Source organism: Pollachius pollachius (assembly GCF_949987615.1).
Source record: "Pollachius pollachius genome assembly, chromosome: 9".
NCBI lineage: Eukaryota > Metazoa > Chordata > Actinopteri > Gadiformes > Gadidae > Pollachius > Pollachius pollachius.
Genome location: NC_136942.1, coordinates 21174870 through 21190490, shown reverse-complemented (window position 1 = coordinate 21190490; position 15621 = coordinate 21174870). Strand labels below are relative to the sequence as shown.

The 15621-nt window shown below is 44.6% G+C and overlaps 2 protein-coding genes across 3 annotated transcripts; one reads left to right on the top strand and one right to left on the bottom strand.

Annotated features, from left to right (window-relative positions):
• The first annotated feature begins 154 nt into the window (after window positions 1-154).
• On the top strand, window positions 155-7651 carry ighmbp2 (immunoglobulin mu DNA binding protein 2). The gene is made up of 16 exons (XM_079742875.1): window positions 155-163; window positions 555-638; window positions 724-893; window positions 972-1167; window positions 1265-1362; window positions 1454-1617; window positions 2062-2262; window positions 2370-2517; window positions 2615-2789; window positions 2924-3106; window positions 3197-3315; window positions 3405-3499; window positions 3688-3811; window positions 3995-4840; window positions 4924-5123; window positions 5577-7651. Exons 2-16 carry the CDS (start codon window positions 562-564, stop codon window positions 5772-5774), a joined length of 2994 nt encoding a protein of 997 aa, XP_079599001.1. The 5' UTR covers window positions 155-163; window positions 555-561; the 3' UTR covers window positions 5775-7651.
• Window positions 7652-9116: 1465 nt separating this feature from the next.
• Window positions 9117-13830, bottom strand: rapsn (receptor-associated protein of the synapse, 43kD; the record flags this gene model as incomplete). Of its 2 annotated transcripts, XM_079742974.1 has the most annotated exons (8): window positions 9117-9234; window positions 9591-9790; window positions 9956-10009; window positions 10123-10245; window positions 10378-10476; window positions 11611-11769; window positions 12488-12826; window positions 13606-13830. In XM_079742974.1, the coding sequence occupies 8 exons, from the start codon at window positions 13828-13830 to the stop codon at window positions 9162-9164; spliced, it is 1272 nt and encodes a 423-aa protein (XP_079599100.1). In that variant the 3' UTR covers window positions 9117-9161. The 2 variants fall into 2 exon arrangements, with proteins under 2 accessions (XP_079599100.1, XP_079599101.1); XM_079742975.1 differs by lacking the exons at window positions 9956-10009; window positions 10123-10245 and having other exon boundaries at window positions 13606-13797.
• Between the last annotated feature and the right edge of the window lie 1791 nt (window positions 13831-15621).

The following is a 15621-nucleotide window of genomic DNA, read 5'->3' as shown; positions in this document are numbered from 1 at the left end:
TGTATCCTTCAAAATAAAAGTTCCGTTGAGTCAACAAAATAAAACGTGTGTGTGTGTCCTCAGCAGATAGATGGCGGTGTGGCTTCTCGTCCGCATGGGTTTGCCCCATTTGACTAGTAAAAGAAGAGAAGTATCTCATTGGTCGCTGTTGACAGTCGATCAGGTAGTTACAACTATATTGTTACTTATTATCACATCTATCTATTTATCTATCTAACGAGCTTTGCTCTAACTTACAATGAATGACACGTGGGTGCGAATGTGTTGCTAGCTGTTATTTTTCTAAGATAGCTCAACATTTGACGGATTGTAATATAACATGCCCTGTAGCTAAGTGCTTGCTTAACTATTGAACCGAGCAAGGGTGTCAATCACTATTGTCACCCTTGGGTGCATTTGGAGAGCAGAGGTTAGATGTCCTACTTGGAGAGTTTGGGTGGGTGGGTGTCTCTGAAGGGAGGCTTACTGTACTGAGAGCCACAAGTCTCGTTTTTATTTGTTTTGTTTTACTTAATCTTCTACTATTGGTTGTTCCTTGTTAATGTCATCTACAGCTTAGATATGGAAATTGAACAGTTTGTGTCAAAGACACTTGAGCTTCTGCAGGAGGAGAGAGAAGCTGAAATCGAAGAGACCAGGTATTTACATGAATATAATTCAATGGATAATATCACTTAAAAAACAATGATGAACCCCATACCCATGTGGCTGTCTTCCTCTCAGGGTATGGCAGGAGAACAGCTCTCTGAAGGAACTCCAAACCAAAGGAGTGTGCCTGCTAAAACTACAGATAGCCAGTCAGTCAACGGGGCTGTACGGCCGGACGCTAGTGGTTCTGGAACCAAGGAAACACATGGGGGTGTCGGTTCTTCCAAGTAACGGCTTCGGACCGGGTAAGAAAGATACTTGTGAACGAGATCTCAATTCAATTTCACATTTCGTAGATTGTGAAAACGTGGAGATTTTTGCAGGGGACATCGTTGGTTTGTATGTTGCCGCTGGATGCAGTGCGAGTTCCCAGATCGGGACTGGGATAGTGACCAAGTCGAGTCAGACATCTGTCACCGTAGCCTTTGAGGACTGTCAAGAGGACTTCAATGTTGAAACCGACTCGCTGTACAACCTGCTGAAGTTAGCCAACAATGTCACCTACAAGCGGATGACACGGTGAGGAGCTTTTAAAGGCTGCTAAACGTGCAAAACAACCAAATTAGTAAATCCTTGTCACAATCGGTTTTCATTGGTTGGATGTCTTGTTTTGCAGTGCGTTGAATACTTTGAACGGGTACAGCAACGGACCAGCTTCAAACTTGATAAATGTTCTGTTTGGTTATTCAGAACCTGGATCCCAGACACAAACAAGTACATAAACTATTTCCATTAATGAAATGTGATTTTAATTTCTCCTTACCCATAGCGTACCTAAGCATGCATTTGTGTCCCTCCTCCTCAGATGATCTGGGCTTCTTCAACCAGGATCTGGATGATTCCCAGAGAGGAGCCGTGTCCTTTGCTCTGTCCCAGAGGGACGTGGCTGTGATCCACGGCCCGCCTGGCACTGGGAAAACCACCACCGTGGTTGAGGTCATTCTCCAGGCTGTTAAACAAGGAAACAAGGTGAGAAATATGCTTAAACTGGCGTGTGTGTGTGTGTGTGTGTGTGTGTGTGTGTGTGTGTGTGTGTGTGTGTATATATATATATCTATCAAGATGTTGTAACGAAGTAAAGATGCCTGAACTTCAGGGGGGAGGATAGCGTAGTGGCTAGAAGGTTGTTTAACGCCCAGCCTGAAGGTACTGGGTTCGATCCCCAATCCCAGAACGAGATGCCTGCTCCTAAATGTAATGAGCAACCATTAATTAAATAAAGTTCCAGTACCTGCTTTGGTATATGATTATCATTATTATTGATGCAATGTGGATTATTAACTCATTATTAACATAGGAATGAGAATAAAATGTATATAATATAATAATATACTCTTTTTACTATCTGTTTGTTACGTTTGCCATTGAAGCTAAATTGGATAATGGACTCTGCTGTATGTCCTGGTTCCCCAGATCCTGTGCTGTGCCTCCTCCAACGTGGCGGTTGATAACCTGGTGGAGCGGCTGGCCCGCTGTAAGGTGAAGGTCCTCAGACTGGGCCACCCTGCCCGGCTGCTGGAGTCCATCCAGAAACATTCTCTGGACGCCGTGCTGGCCAAGAGTGACAACACTAACATCATCGCTGATATCCGGAAGGACATGGATAAAGCTTTCGTAAGTATGCTAGAATGTTCCACACTCTAATATCATCATCATATGCAACATTTCTAAAGGTTTTTTCTACTGGCTGACTCGTATACATCCATTTCCTCCGCTTCCAGTTGGGGATGAAGAAGATGCGTGATAAAGGTGAACGTTTTAGTTTCAAACGAGAGATCGGGGAGCTGCGGAAAGAGCTCAGAACCAGGGAAGCAACGGCCATCGGTCAGGTCCTAAAAAGTGCAGACGTGGTGTTATCAACCAACACAGGTAATATCCACCGTCCTCCTCAGTCATGCTGATGTCCTGAAGCACGACAGAGAGAAACTGAGACCATTTGTGTGTGTGTGTGTGTCCATTTGCCCAGGGGCCTCCAACGATGGGCCCCTTAAACACCTGCCCCCCGGCCACTTTGACTGGGTGGTGATAGACGAGTGTGCCCAGGCCCTGGAGAGCAGCTGCTGGATCGCTCTGCTTAACGCACGCAAATGCATCCTGGCTGGGGACTACAAGCAGCTCCCCCCCACCATCAAGTCCCAAACGTACGATCTGGTGTTCCCTGTATTTGATTTAGTCAGATAGGATGTTTTCAGGATGACAACCGTTGTCAAGTGAACCGTTGAGTTGTGCTATATGGTTTGCTAAGCGTTTGGTCCTGATGTTGCGTCTCTTGCAGCGCTGCGTCGAAGGGCCTGGCAGTCAGTCTGATGGAGAGACTGATCCAGAAGTTTGGGGACTCTGTGGTCCGCATGCTGACGGTCCAGTACCGCATGCACCACCTCATCATGGACTGGGCCTCCAGGGAGATGTACCAGGGGCGTCTGACTGCACACAGCTCAGTGGAGGGCCACCTGCTGAAGTGAGGGCGCGCTTCCAGATGGGCGGGTTGAATATCTTGTGTTGACATTAAAATATTTCATTCATCCTCTTCCTTTTTCTGTTGCCACAGAGATCTACCAGGAATTGCGTGCGTCGAGGAGACCAGCACCCCCCTGCTCCTCATCGACACGGCGGGCTGTGGGCTGAGCGAAATGGAGGTCACAGACGAACAGTCCAAGGGCAACCAAGGTCAGCTCAAGGGATGGGTTATGAACATGTTGTTTTAAGCATGTCTGTGGGGTACAATAACAAACACATTCTTTTGATTGTGTTCTCAGGGGAAGTTGACCTTGTTGAACTACACATCATACGTTTGACGGAGGCTGGACTAAAACCTCAAGACATAGCCGTCATTGCTCCATACAATTTACAAGTACGTATTGTTTTATTTTAAATGATCCCGAAATATTACTATTGGTTAATAAGCAGAAACTGTTAATAAATGTGTTAGTGGTTGTTAATTCATGTAAAATAATGTATTAATGGGTATGGCTTATTGCCCTCACCCCACTGAAACAACCCTGTTGAAAGCATTTTTATATTTGTCATATTCTCCTTAAGGTGGATCTTCTGCGCCAGAGGCTGTCTGGACGGTATCCAGCCCTGGAGATCAAGTCAGTGGACGGCTTTCAGGGCAGAGAGAAGGAGGCTGTGGTGTTAACACTAGTCAGGTCCAACAGAAAAGGTAAGGCCTGATATAGAATACGTTCCTGTGTACATCTATCTATATCAATTACATGGCAATTTAACACCATGATCAATGTTTTATTAACACTGTTTATTCTTCAATTCATATTTGTTTTTTGTTTTTATTTATTATTTATGTATTAATGTTTTTATTTCTTCTTCATGTATTTCCTGTGTGTAGGCGAGGTTGGATTCCTTGCTGAGGACAGGAGGATCAACGTGGCGGTGACGCGCGCCCGGCGCCACCTGGCCGTGATCTGCGACTCCCAGACGGTTCAGAGTCACGCCTTCCTCAAGTCCCTCATCAGTCACATGACGGACCACGGTGAGGTCCGCACCGCCTTCGAGTACCTCCAGGACATCGTGCCGCTGAACTACACTCGCAGCCACAACGACAACAGGACCAAGGCCTCTGCTGCCTCGTCAACCAAGCAGAAGGTCAAACATCAGGCTGCAGACAAAGAGAACAGAAAGACCCAGGCGAAGCCTGCTGGTGGCAGGGTCCCAGAAAACCAGGTGAATCAGAACCGGCAGCCCACCAAGCCCCGTATCTTAACCGCAGAAGAGGAGCTGAAGACGCAGACCCGGTACGCCGAGATTAGGGAGCAGGTGGAGACTTACCTAAGGGATCCTTCTCAAGAAGAACTGCAATTCCCACCGTCGCTCAACTCCCACGACCGCATGCTGGTGCACCGGATTTCCGAGGAGCTCGGGCTGGGACACGAGAGCAGAGGAGAGGGTAGAGACCGCTGCATCACCGTCTTCAGACCTCCTCCTGGGTCCGGGCCGACGCGACCAGATCCAGAAGAGGAGGAGGAGGAGGAGGAGGAGGAGGAGGAGGAGGAGGAGCCGACGGTATCGGAGCCACAAGCGGCCACTTCTTCTCAACAACCACCAGGGGATCTTAAGAGTCTGCACCTGGAGAGGATGAAGAGGGAGCAGCAGAGACGGGAGGAGGTCGCTCAGCAGAAGAGGCAGGTTCAGGCAGTGATCGGGAAGCTCCCCACGGCCAAGAAGCCTGCTAAAGGTGAGCACTGGTCGTATGATCAGATATAGTTCCCTGTTTCTGTGGAGGGATATTTTGGTTGACCTATCCTACACCCTTTCCAGGAAAGAGCCGCACTAAAGCCGGGGTCTGTGACATTGCCGCGGGCGCGGGTGCGGAGGACGACTTCGACACGCTGATATCGGCGGTGATGAAGGCGGAGAGTGTGTGCAGTCTGGTCAAGTGCAAGGCATCCGTGCGGCTGCTCGGCCAGCTCTGCCCCTACTGCAACCGACAGTTCTGTCTGGGCCACCACGTACCAGAGGTGAGACCCACCTGCGCAGAACCAGGATCATTACCAAGGACTGCTTGTTGATTGCTTTGGCACACTTAGGCACACACAAACATGATTTGCTCAAATGTGTCTTTTGTGGAGCAATGTGCGCCATGGCCCGATGCAAGAACGTACGTACAGACCATTTAGTGAGATGCGGTCGCAGAGATTGAACTTCCAGTTTCTGAAAGTCAAAGTCGTTCATCTCAATCAGAACTATCCAGAGGTATAGACACAGGACAAAAATGGCAGGTTCATTACTTTCTGATTCTGGATATTTGGTTAAGAAACAGACTTTGGGAACTACTACAGGGCAGTCATTAATATATGTTCAGAATGAAAAGCAAGAACAAATCGCTAGGAAATACTGTAGAGTACTGGTTGGAAATGTGTGTTTCTTTTAAGGTGATATACAATGTGAGTAACTCTAATGTGAACTTGTAGGTTCATGGCTGTGGGGACAAGGCCAAGGCCAACGCTCGCATGAGGATCAGCAGGGAAGGCGCTCTGTACGCTGGAAGTGGGAAAAAGGACACTTCTATGGATCCCAACAAGAAGGCCTATTTGCAACGTAAGCTGGACTCAAAACTCAAGGACATGGAATCTAAAAGGAAACTCAAAAGCAAAGAGAAAAGTAATTAGTTATTCTAGTTTAAAATGTCATAAAAATACATGTGTGATAAGTGAACACAATCTCTGACTTTGAACACACTAACAAACATTAACTGAAGACATTAACTGCATCGCAGTAAAGCAGTGGTTCTGAAACGGGGGTACTCTGGAGATCTGCAGGGGGTACTCAGAAAATTTAAATAAATAAATAAAAGCAAACTGTATATTTGTTTCACCCTGAGCAAGTTTTAATTCGGAAAGCTAGACAAAAGAAAATTGAGAAAATGTGATGTGTAATTGGTTGAAACATAATTCTGACAATAAGTAGAAAGGAGAATCGGTGAGAAAGAAAGCACATCCAGAATCACTAAAATGTCGTCCATTTCGGGAGGAATATTTTTTTTATGGAATTCCCCTCTACATGCTCTGACCCTCCCTTGGCGTTGTGCTTCTTTTGAGGGGAGAAATTAGCCAATTAATTAACAGTTGCATGAAGCACAGTCCCATGTTTCTCACTAAATGGTTATTAGTTGCACCCTTTTAATGTTTATGTTGACACTGCCAAATAGAACGCACATACATTATTTATGTTCATTTTATTAAAAAAGAATTGTACCCGCATGGATAACTCAGCTGAAAAAATCACTTGACAGTGTTTCACTATTGTAAAATGTTAGAGAACCACGGCAATACAGGCTACTTTTGAATCCTTCTGTGCTAATATTAACCATGTTCACCAACATTAACCATTTCAAATCATAATTTGAATCTTTCCAAAAATAATGGACAATGGACCATGGACAATTGGCACAGTTTAACCTAATTTATAGGTGTTTACTTTACAGAGAAGTTGCTCCTTACTTCAAGGTTACCATTCTAGTACGAGATAATTGTAACCCGGTAGTTAATTCACTCTCATCCCATGTATATGGGGCCTCTGGCCTCAACATCCATGTGAACAGGGGGAAAATTACTGTGTGTCCTTTTGCTCTTGAAACATGGCTCTGTCTATCTTTAGGTGGACATTGTCAGGAGGCCTCTCAGCGACAGACAATGTGCCACAGAGGGCATTGTTGAGATCCTTTACATTCTCTGAGATTTCTGTAAACAAACTGGGTAAGAGTTATAGGCCCCATTTCAGCAGGGCCAGGAGGCTGAAAAGCGGGAAGCATCCCACTGTGAGTGTGAAGCCATCGCTGCTGAACCCTCTGCCCATCGCGGTAGGCCCCTGGTCAGTTAGATTTAGGGTCCAATCACTACTTCTGAGACTCGCAACAAACAAACAAAAAATCTTTATTCACAATAACAAATGGCATAATGGCTATTATACAGTGTATGCATATTACAGGATACATTCTAGTTTTTGTAACTTACTTTGAAACCCACAAAGACCTTTCGACATGTGTAACAAATAATGATGCATTCTCATTTAATGGCTTATTGGCATGACAAAAGTATGATCAACAAATGGAACAAATCCTGACTAAGATAATGTTAATACGACAGTACATCTCAGAAAAATAATGAAGATCATTATTAAATCAACTTTGAAGCATGCTGATTTAATGCAAATATTTTGTATATAAATAATAATGTCCATCCATTGTTATGCTGCATTCATCCTCTGAGAAGGGAGTCTTTGAGAAACGGAGGTAGTTTTGGTTTGAAACATACATTGTTGGTTGTTCTTGCAAGCATGTTATGTTAAATGTGTATTATATAAATATCAACGCCCCAAGAGATCAGGGCAGCCAAAATAAAATCAACAACTCTTAATATTTGACATGAATCCATGCTGAAATTAGCTTAATATCGACCATTCGATTATCAGACTGGATTGCATCTTAAATCCATTCAAGGACTGCTAGGCGATAATAGCTTTCTGAAGAACGTCTCTGTTCTGTGAAATAAAGTCAATAAAATGTTTGGATACAGAAAATGATAACTGTGCCTGCAATCCCACATCGTGTTCAACATTGCAATAATGATCGTGGATGTGACACTCTTGCCATTCCCTACAAAATCCCCTGACAAAGGTTATTTGAAATTAGAAATGCAAGACCCTTTTCACAGTAGGAAATGCACAGGTGTAGCTCATTAACAAGGGGTCTGTTGGCTTTAGGTCTGGCATTGCACCACTATAGACACAGTGATATACACTGAGCAGGCTGGTGCTGTGACAGACGTAAATAAACCGACCTATGGTTAAAATTACCGGAACCGGAAGTTACTTTAGCCTATTGACGACCTGTGAAAAGGGTCTCATATTAATTTCCAGGAAAGCTGCCAAGAAACAAAATATGACCAATCCCTCTATATTTACATAATGTGTACAGCTTCAAATACCAAAGCACCACGGTTGCTTGCTCCTGAGAATAAGTAGCTGTTCTGAAAATAATATTCCACATGCAAATAATTGGTCAGATAAGATTGTTTCCCCATATCAAGGTTGACCTTCTCAGCAATCTTTCGACACATTTCCAGATGGTCTATTCAAAAGAGATACCTTCCCATTAATAACCAGTGAATACAATATGTATGTATGTGAGTAACACAATGTGTGTTGAACTTGTTGCTTTATCATTAAGATAAGGAAAACAGCTCTGTATCCCTGCTATGTAAAGACATACTAGTTTTCTGTATCTGTTAAGATATTGCAGTTGGTTTGACAAAACACTAGATAAATCTAACTTTTCTCAAAAAGTAACATTATATACACACGTAGGCCTATATCAAATATATATATATTTATATATATACATAAATGTAATAGTAATACTGATATTGCATGTGTTCTGCACAAAAATATAAATATGATTATAAATGCAGGAGCACATTTAAGTAAACATAACAAAGACTATCCACAGATGTAGAATACAGAATAATTCTCTTTTATCCGGCAACTGTTTCATGTATGGCACACATATTATGCTTCACTTTTCCAACCAAACTATCAAATATATATTGGCCTACTATTGAACCACATGTTTTACGGGCAGGATTCCTCTGTGTGTCCCTATGATTGTAATTTCAAAACGATGGTCAGCGATCAGATACAACAAGGGCTTCAATCTGCCAGACCTTTTAATGTGAAATTCTAACTCCTCCATCTCTCCTAATGCCAAGTAAGCTTTGGCTCAGAGACAGGCATCTGTAAATATCCGCTAAGGACTGTTGACTCCTTAACGCTGTCCCTCAAAACCGGCCCAGTTCCTGTTCAGCATCCCGCCAGGCCAACGGGGGAACGGAGCACGTTCTCCTCATACTGGGTGAAGCGGTGTCCACACCTCCAGGCCGCCCGGACGTTGAACCACCTGCTGGGTAAGAAGAGTCTACCGTACCCGGCTGGAGCTCTCTGTGTGTGGTTGATGTCTCGCAGACCCAACGCATGCTTAGGGGGAGGTCCCGGCACGCGGGTCAAACAAACCCAGGCTTCATAGAGGATTGGCGGCATTTAGGGCAGCCCCGTGTCCCGTTGGTCTGCAGGCATCTGCAGGGAGGGGACACGGTTAGTGCTTACATTTATACATTTAGCAGTTTTATCGAAAGCGATCTACAATTGAGTCTGAGGACAGTGAAAGCTGATTATCAAAATTGTAGTTGCTACAAAAAACTCCAAAATTAACTTCAGAAAATAGTAGTAGTCATAGTTAGAATTGTCACTGTAGGGCCTAAAATATACTTTAAGATGTCATAAAAATACATGTGGGATAAGATATAACAAAGATGTGCTCAGAGGGGGCATAGCTCTTATTATTGAAATCACTTGTCACCAATAGTTGCCAGTTGTTGGCAGAGACGGCTATGAATCTGAATGATAACAGACGAGATAAGCGGAGCACTGACTTGAGGTGGAAGATGTGCGAGCAGGGCAGGGCCTGCAGCTGTTGGTCCCTCTCGCCGATGGACTCGCCACACATCCCGCAGTAGAGCTCCAGCTCCTCCACGCACTGCAGCAGCTTGACCACCTGCTGCCGGAGCTGCTCGCCCTGCCCCCGGCTGCGGAACATGCCCTCGCTCAGGCAGCATACCTTCAGAGTGCACAGCTGGAGAGGGGAGGAGGGAGAGGTGGAAGAGACACTCGGTGATGAAGCACAATGAGTCAATTTTGAGACTGTCTATTGTGTTTATAATTTACATTTTGCATTTATGACTTATGTTTTGTGTGTGGTTAAATTTTTTACATTTCGAGTTCAATTCACTCCGAATACCTTGTTACCCAATTCCTCAGCCAACTCCTCAGCTCGATGCAGAGACTCCTGAGCCTGAGAGAGAGGAACAGAGTCATTTATGTACTGGTGTGTCCTGGTGTTCACACCTCCAGATGACGTGTATTGAAAGGATTAACGAGGCATCCTTTGGTCTGAGATGAGCGCACCTTGTCCAGGTCTTTCTGCAGAAGCCAGCACTTTGCCACGCCCAGGTAGATCTGTGCTTGTCCCAGACGGTTCCCGATCTCGGTCATGATGCACATGGCTGACTCGTAGCGGGGGAAAGCTTTCTGGACACGAGGAAGAGAGGTGACAATAAATTGAAATAGGATTTATTATAAATGCATATAAAGTGTATATAAAGCTGTAACCGCTGAAGGTCGGCACCTAAAAGCATCGTTCAACACACGATGGCAGCTTACATCAGCGTCTTTCCTACAGCGGTGGATGTCAGCAAAGTTGAGCAAGCACAGAGCCTGAAGAGGGCGGTCGCCATGCTGCAGGGCGATCTTCATGGACTCCTGGAGGAAGATTCAGATCAGATTAAAGGCTGCTACAAATCAGGGAGCCACCTTGTAATCAGTTCCACCTGTTTAACCAAGATGCAAACTGGAGACTGGATACCAGAAGCTCAGATTATGTACCAAATATGACACAGGAAACAGGAATCAAACACAATAATCATATACGTAGGAAGCCTAAAAAGACACATCAATCTTCACTTATGCGTTCATTTTATATACTGTATAATAATCAGATTAACAGTTTTCCTCTATTCCTTTCTATTATATTACAGAGATTTGTATTGGAGAGGACAGTTGGCCTACTGTGTTGGGACTGTGAGTACAGTACTTGGTCAGCGGTCACACATGTCCATCACTCTAATGGAAACTAAACTTGGTTTCTATCAACATTTCACCTGCTTCTGTTTTTTTTATATGTATTTTTACAAGAAGGAAAGATTTGGCCTCATTCTGCTAAAAAAATAAAAATCACAGTTAGCTCTACATCCCCACCAATAGCCTCAGTCTTCATTTGTCATTCAGTATTGAATGCAACATTTTTTTGAATAAATATTAATATATATTTGAAATCTTGGTGAGATGTGTACTCTGTTATATATACACATTCTCATTTCATGATTTCAGTTCCGAGGACCCATTTGAGTAAAGTGTGAGTCAAAACCGGACAAGAGTTAAAAGCTCAAACGCAACAAATCTTTCCCAACTTTTCTGTGGGCCTGTATCCTGTCACTATACTAACACTTCTGAACATGAAGTCATGTTTGTCACCGTGTACATACCTAGACCCCCGCCAGAAGACAAAAGCTAATCTGTTCATTAACACTTTAAAACTGGCACCTCCGCGGACATACTTCAGTCAGGGTCGGAGACACTGGTTTCAACTGTCATCTGCACCTGTCACTAGGCCCACTCCGTGGTCTCTCCACAGCGCATTCCTCCACACTCCCACACAGCCAATGACATCAGTACAGTACACACTATATGCCTGAAAGCACTGACGACAAAACAGCACACCAAACAAACATTGTCCTTCCTTATCCACAGTTCATTAGTTTGCATTGCATTCAAAGAAAGACATTGCTTGCGAAGGCACGATGGCACCGACCACTTTATGGAGACAAATGCACGCACCTCACAACACTCCATGGCATCGGGCAAGCGGTCGAGCTTCCTGTACGCCACTGACATGTGGTACTGGCTCATGGCGCGGTACTTCAGGCTCCAGCCTTTGCCGTAGTCGTTGACCAGTTCAGCGGCTTTGCAGGGGAAGAACAGGGCTTTCTCGTAGTCCTGTCGGGCACAGACAGGGGGGTGGAGGGTGGTGAGGAGGGAGACAACTGGAGCAACAGTGTGTACTGTGTAGTACTGCCGGCCCAGACCGTTTAGAGTCCATGACCCACGTTGAGCGCTAGATCGCCCCCAGGACAGTTGTGATTATTCCTGAATTTCAGATGTTTAATTTCCAGACTCTGGCATGTTCTATTTTTTGTTTTCATTGAGTAATGTGATAGGAGTCCATTCTTTGAACACCATCTCATCACGCTCCCATTGAAACCCATCCTTCCCCAGGAAGCCAAGGGATTAGTTATACAAATCTCTGTGCTTCTACTAAGCAGCCAATCTCTCTCAGGCAACCTGGCTTACAACACATAGTACTCCAGGTTCTGATTATTCATACGCTTTGTTTTGATGCCATATGATCACACACAAACCGTGGTCACATAAATACTGACTCATTCTCTAATCGGATTAAGATCTGATCATCTCTTTGATTCCATCCACTTTGTCTTGAGATCTTTGGGATGTTGAATAATCATGCATTTAAGTTTCTTTCTGCAATCAGAACCAAAATAGCTATTATATTAATATTATATATTAACAGGTCGAAGGGACAGGCTTTCCATCCACTGTTTACTAAACAGTTTGATGTAACTTACAACATTGCGTATTTAGTCCTGGTGGTTAAATGCCTTCTTAACACAACTCAGAACTGCAACCTGAGGCCTACCTTGAGGTGAACGTAGAAGTTCCCTAGACTGCAGCACACTCTGCACTCCAGCATCTTGTCGTCGTTGTTGTGTGCATAGCGCAGGGCTTTCTCGTAGCTCTCCAGGGCCTTCTGGAACACGCTGAGACCCAGGAAAGCGTTGCCCATGCTCAGGCACACCTGTCCGTTGAGCTGGAGGCTGACGGTGGTCCCCTGCATGTCCAGGCACGTTTTACAGTAGGACACGGTCTTCTGGTAGTCACAGAGCTTCTCGTTGCTGCGGGCCAGGTTCAGGTAGCCCTCCGTCAGGTAGTCGGGGTCCTCCATCTCCCTGGCGGTGTCTATCTGGGCTAGGGCGTACTATACAGACCAAAGAACACAGGGTATAGGTTATTGGAGGATCATCAGGATTCTGGGACAGACTAATCCATTTTTAAAGAAATATAGGGTATTTTTCAATGCCATGACAAGAAACAGTAATTCACATTTATGCCACTTAAACCTGTTACGTAAAAGTCAACTTGACTGTAGGTTTTGCCTCAAAGTGAGATGTAGTATTAGTGGTCTGTAGCTTTTTTTTTGTAGTTATTATATATCTTACGTGGTTTCATTGGATGAAGCTAATTTATAAGCCATACATGGAGAGTATGATTATATAGAGAGGTTTTGAGAGTAACAAAGTAGTAATCTTTGATCTCTGCCTTTTTCATGTCCCGAACACGTACCATTTACGTGTTCGGGACATGCAGCAAGGGGAGAAGTTGAACTGTATCTCCCTCGCAGAGATGATGACATATAAAATTACAGTAGCATCCCCGCATCAAATAGCTCCCTCATACACATTCCCACCACTGGTTGCATAACCAAAATGCCTCTGGAAACTGTATACCAGTCAATTATTCAAATTACGTGTGAAATATGACGGAGACAACATGAAATGAAGTAATAATGTGTGTCAAAATTCTCTACACACTGATCAAATATCTCCAATATTTCGTGTTACCCCAAATTCATTGATGTTAAGCCTCTATCAAAATTAAATGCAGGACTAAAAATATGAAACAAAGTGAAGCAAAAAATACATTATTCAACAAAAGAAAACATAATTTTTGCATCCTGTATTGGGTAGGAACTCATACCTTAAGCATCTGTTTATATTTCCCCATTTCTGAGTGGGCGGTTATCAAACACCCCAACACACGGAATTTCCCTCCAGGATCCGAAGTCTTCTCCAAGACCTTGGTCCAGACATCTAGAGCCTTCTCTGTCTGATTGGACTGGTACAGCTTTAGGCCCTTCTCTATCTGCTGCTTGGTTTGGTCCTGGCCCATCTCTGCTACAAGATGGCTCATAAAAATATTCATCCGTTTGAGTCGCGCACTTTCAGCAGCGAGGCAGCGAGCGAGTAAATCCTTGCTGATCCCAGAAGGACTCCCAACGACCACGGCTTGAGGTGCCTGGAGGCCCTCCGGGTCCGGCTCTCAGCTCCGACTGAGCCCCGATACGAAGGAAACTAGATCCACCGTGGTTAAAGAGCAACAATCTGAGAGCATTGTCGCCAATGACTTTGTGGCGACTTGTGGAGGGTGTGCAGGGGGAAAATAACTTATTCCTCAGCCCATGCAAGGAATCCCTCCTCACTTGAAGGACTTCACAAATTCTTCCTTGGATTTTAGCTCGAAAAAACGCCAAAGAAACACGTTTCTCTGCGGTGTGCTGCCAGCGATATCCCAGAATATCTACTCCCTCCACACCCCATCGAGAGGAATTCTCTGCACCCCTGCAGTCCACCGCCCCTCCCCTCCCTAACCCTCCACCGCCGGGGCAGAGCCGGCTCTACAGCAGATGGCCTTGTCACTCCAGACCATGTGTGCCTTCAGAAATTCTGCTCTGTCCTCAACTAAGCGCTCCCAAGGTCACAATAGACGCCTTCGGCAATTTCCTCACAACGATCTCCCCGAGCAGACAGGCGCACAGTGAGTGGTCAGAGCCCAGACTACATCTTCTGCTGCGAGGCGATGGTGCTGCTGGGAGATAAGTCGGGCAATGGGACTACTTTTTTTTGGTCCCTCTTTGAAAGATTGAGAGACTACTTGTCTAGCCGTGCCTCAGGGTGTCTGGCTGTTCCCATTGGGGCTCCTAATGGAGGCGGATGTGGGTCTCATTACCCCCACCACCACCACACCCACCAATGGCCACGGCGTCAGCAACTGATGCTTAGAATAGTTCACAAAGTCCCTCATGTTACTGGTCTTGGGTTTCAGCTGCACAACCTCTTGCAACACATCAATGGGATCAGGGCTTTAGCCCCTCTAGTATAGCTTCCTCTGCTGCACGACCCCTGTTACCCTCCACGGGGATACAAATAGGCCTTTTTAGCACCTTGCTATTCACAAGATCCATGGGCGCTGCCACCATAAATCTTTCAGGAGTCATGTCTCCTGTCTCTGTGCGGCCCCAGAGACACTGGGTGCAATTTAAGGTAACCTTAATTTCTGTCCATACTGACAGAATATGTAATGGTTAACGAGTCATATTTCATACCTTTTTCACGAGCAACAATGACTAAGCTGCCTCTACTAAACCCAGTCAGCTATGCTCATGCACCAAGGGCTGTGATACAATGATTCAGCAGTGTTCAGTACTGGTCCCTTCATTGGGTTAGATTACAACATTTGTTCCAATCCAGTGGCTTTGGCCCTACCCCAGACCCGTATTTTGGATTGGTATCTTTAGAATAATTATTAGAACCAAAATATAGTAGGAAGTATAACATAATACTCATACTACAAGAGAGGTTCCAGGTATCAAAACAAAAGGTTTTTGTTTTATCTTTAATAACTTCATTCTTCAAACTTCATTCAAAATTCATGGAGATTAACAAATACTACATAAGCAGTTGCACAGAATGAAGTGGATGTGGAAGAAGTACTGTAACAATATAACGCTAGGCTGCTTTTTACAATAACAAATGCAGCATTTTCTATGTTCCACATTATTTTTCATATTGAACCCATCCATTCATATACACAAAACAAGAACCCATACCCAATGGCACAGAGAGCATGACAACTGGTACGTTATTGGTTATCATTTTGAAGCAAAAATAAGATACGTTGAAATACAGGCCCAGTGGACAATGACAAAAACGGCAT

What these genes read in the sequence shown, in the direction of transcription:
- ighmbp2 (XM_079742875.1), top strand. Translation starts at nt 562, where the DNA reads ATGGAAATTGAACAGTTTGTGTCAAAGACACTTGAGCTTCTGCAGGAG. An exon ending in GGTGTTATCAACCAACACAG is followed by an intron (nt 2,518 to 2,614) that starts GTAATATCCACC and finishes CCATTTGCCCAG; the next exon opens with GGGCCTCCAACGATGGGCCC. An exon ending in AGTCAGGTCCAACAGAAAAG is followed by an intron (nt 3,812 to 3,994) that starts GTAAGGCCTGAT and finishes TCCTGTGTGTAG; the next exon opens with GCGAGGTTGGATTCCTTGCT.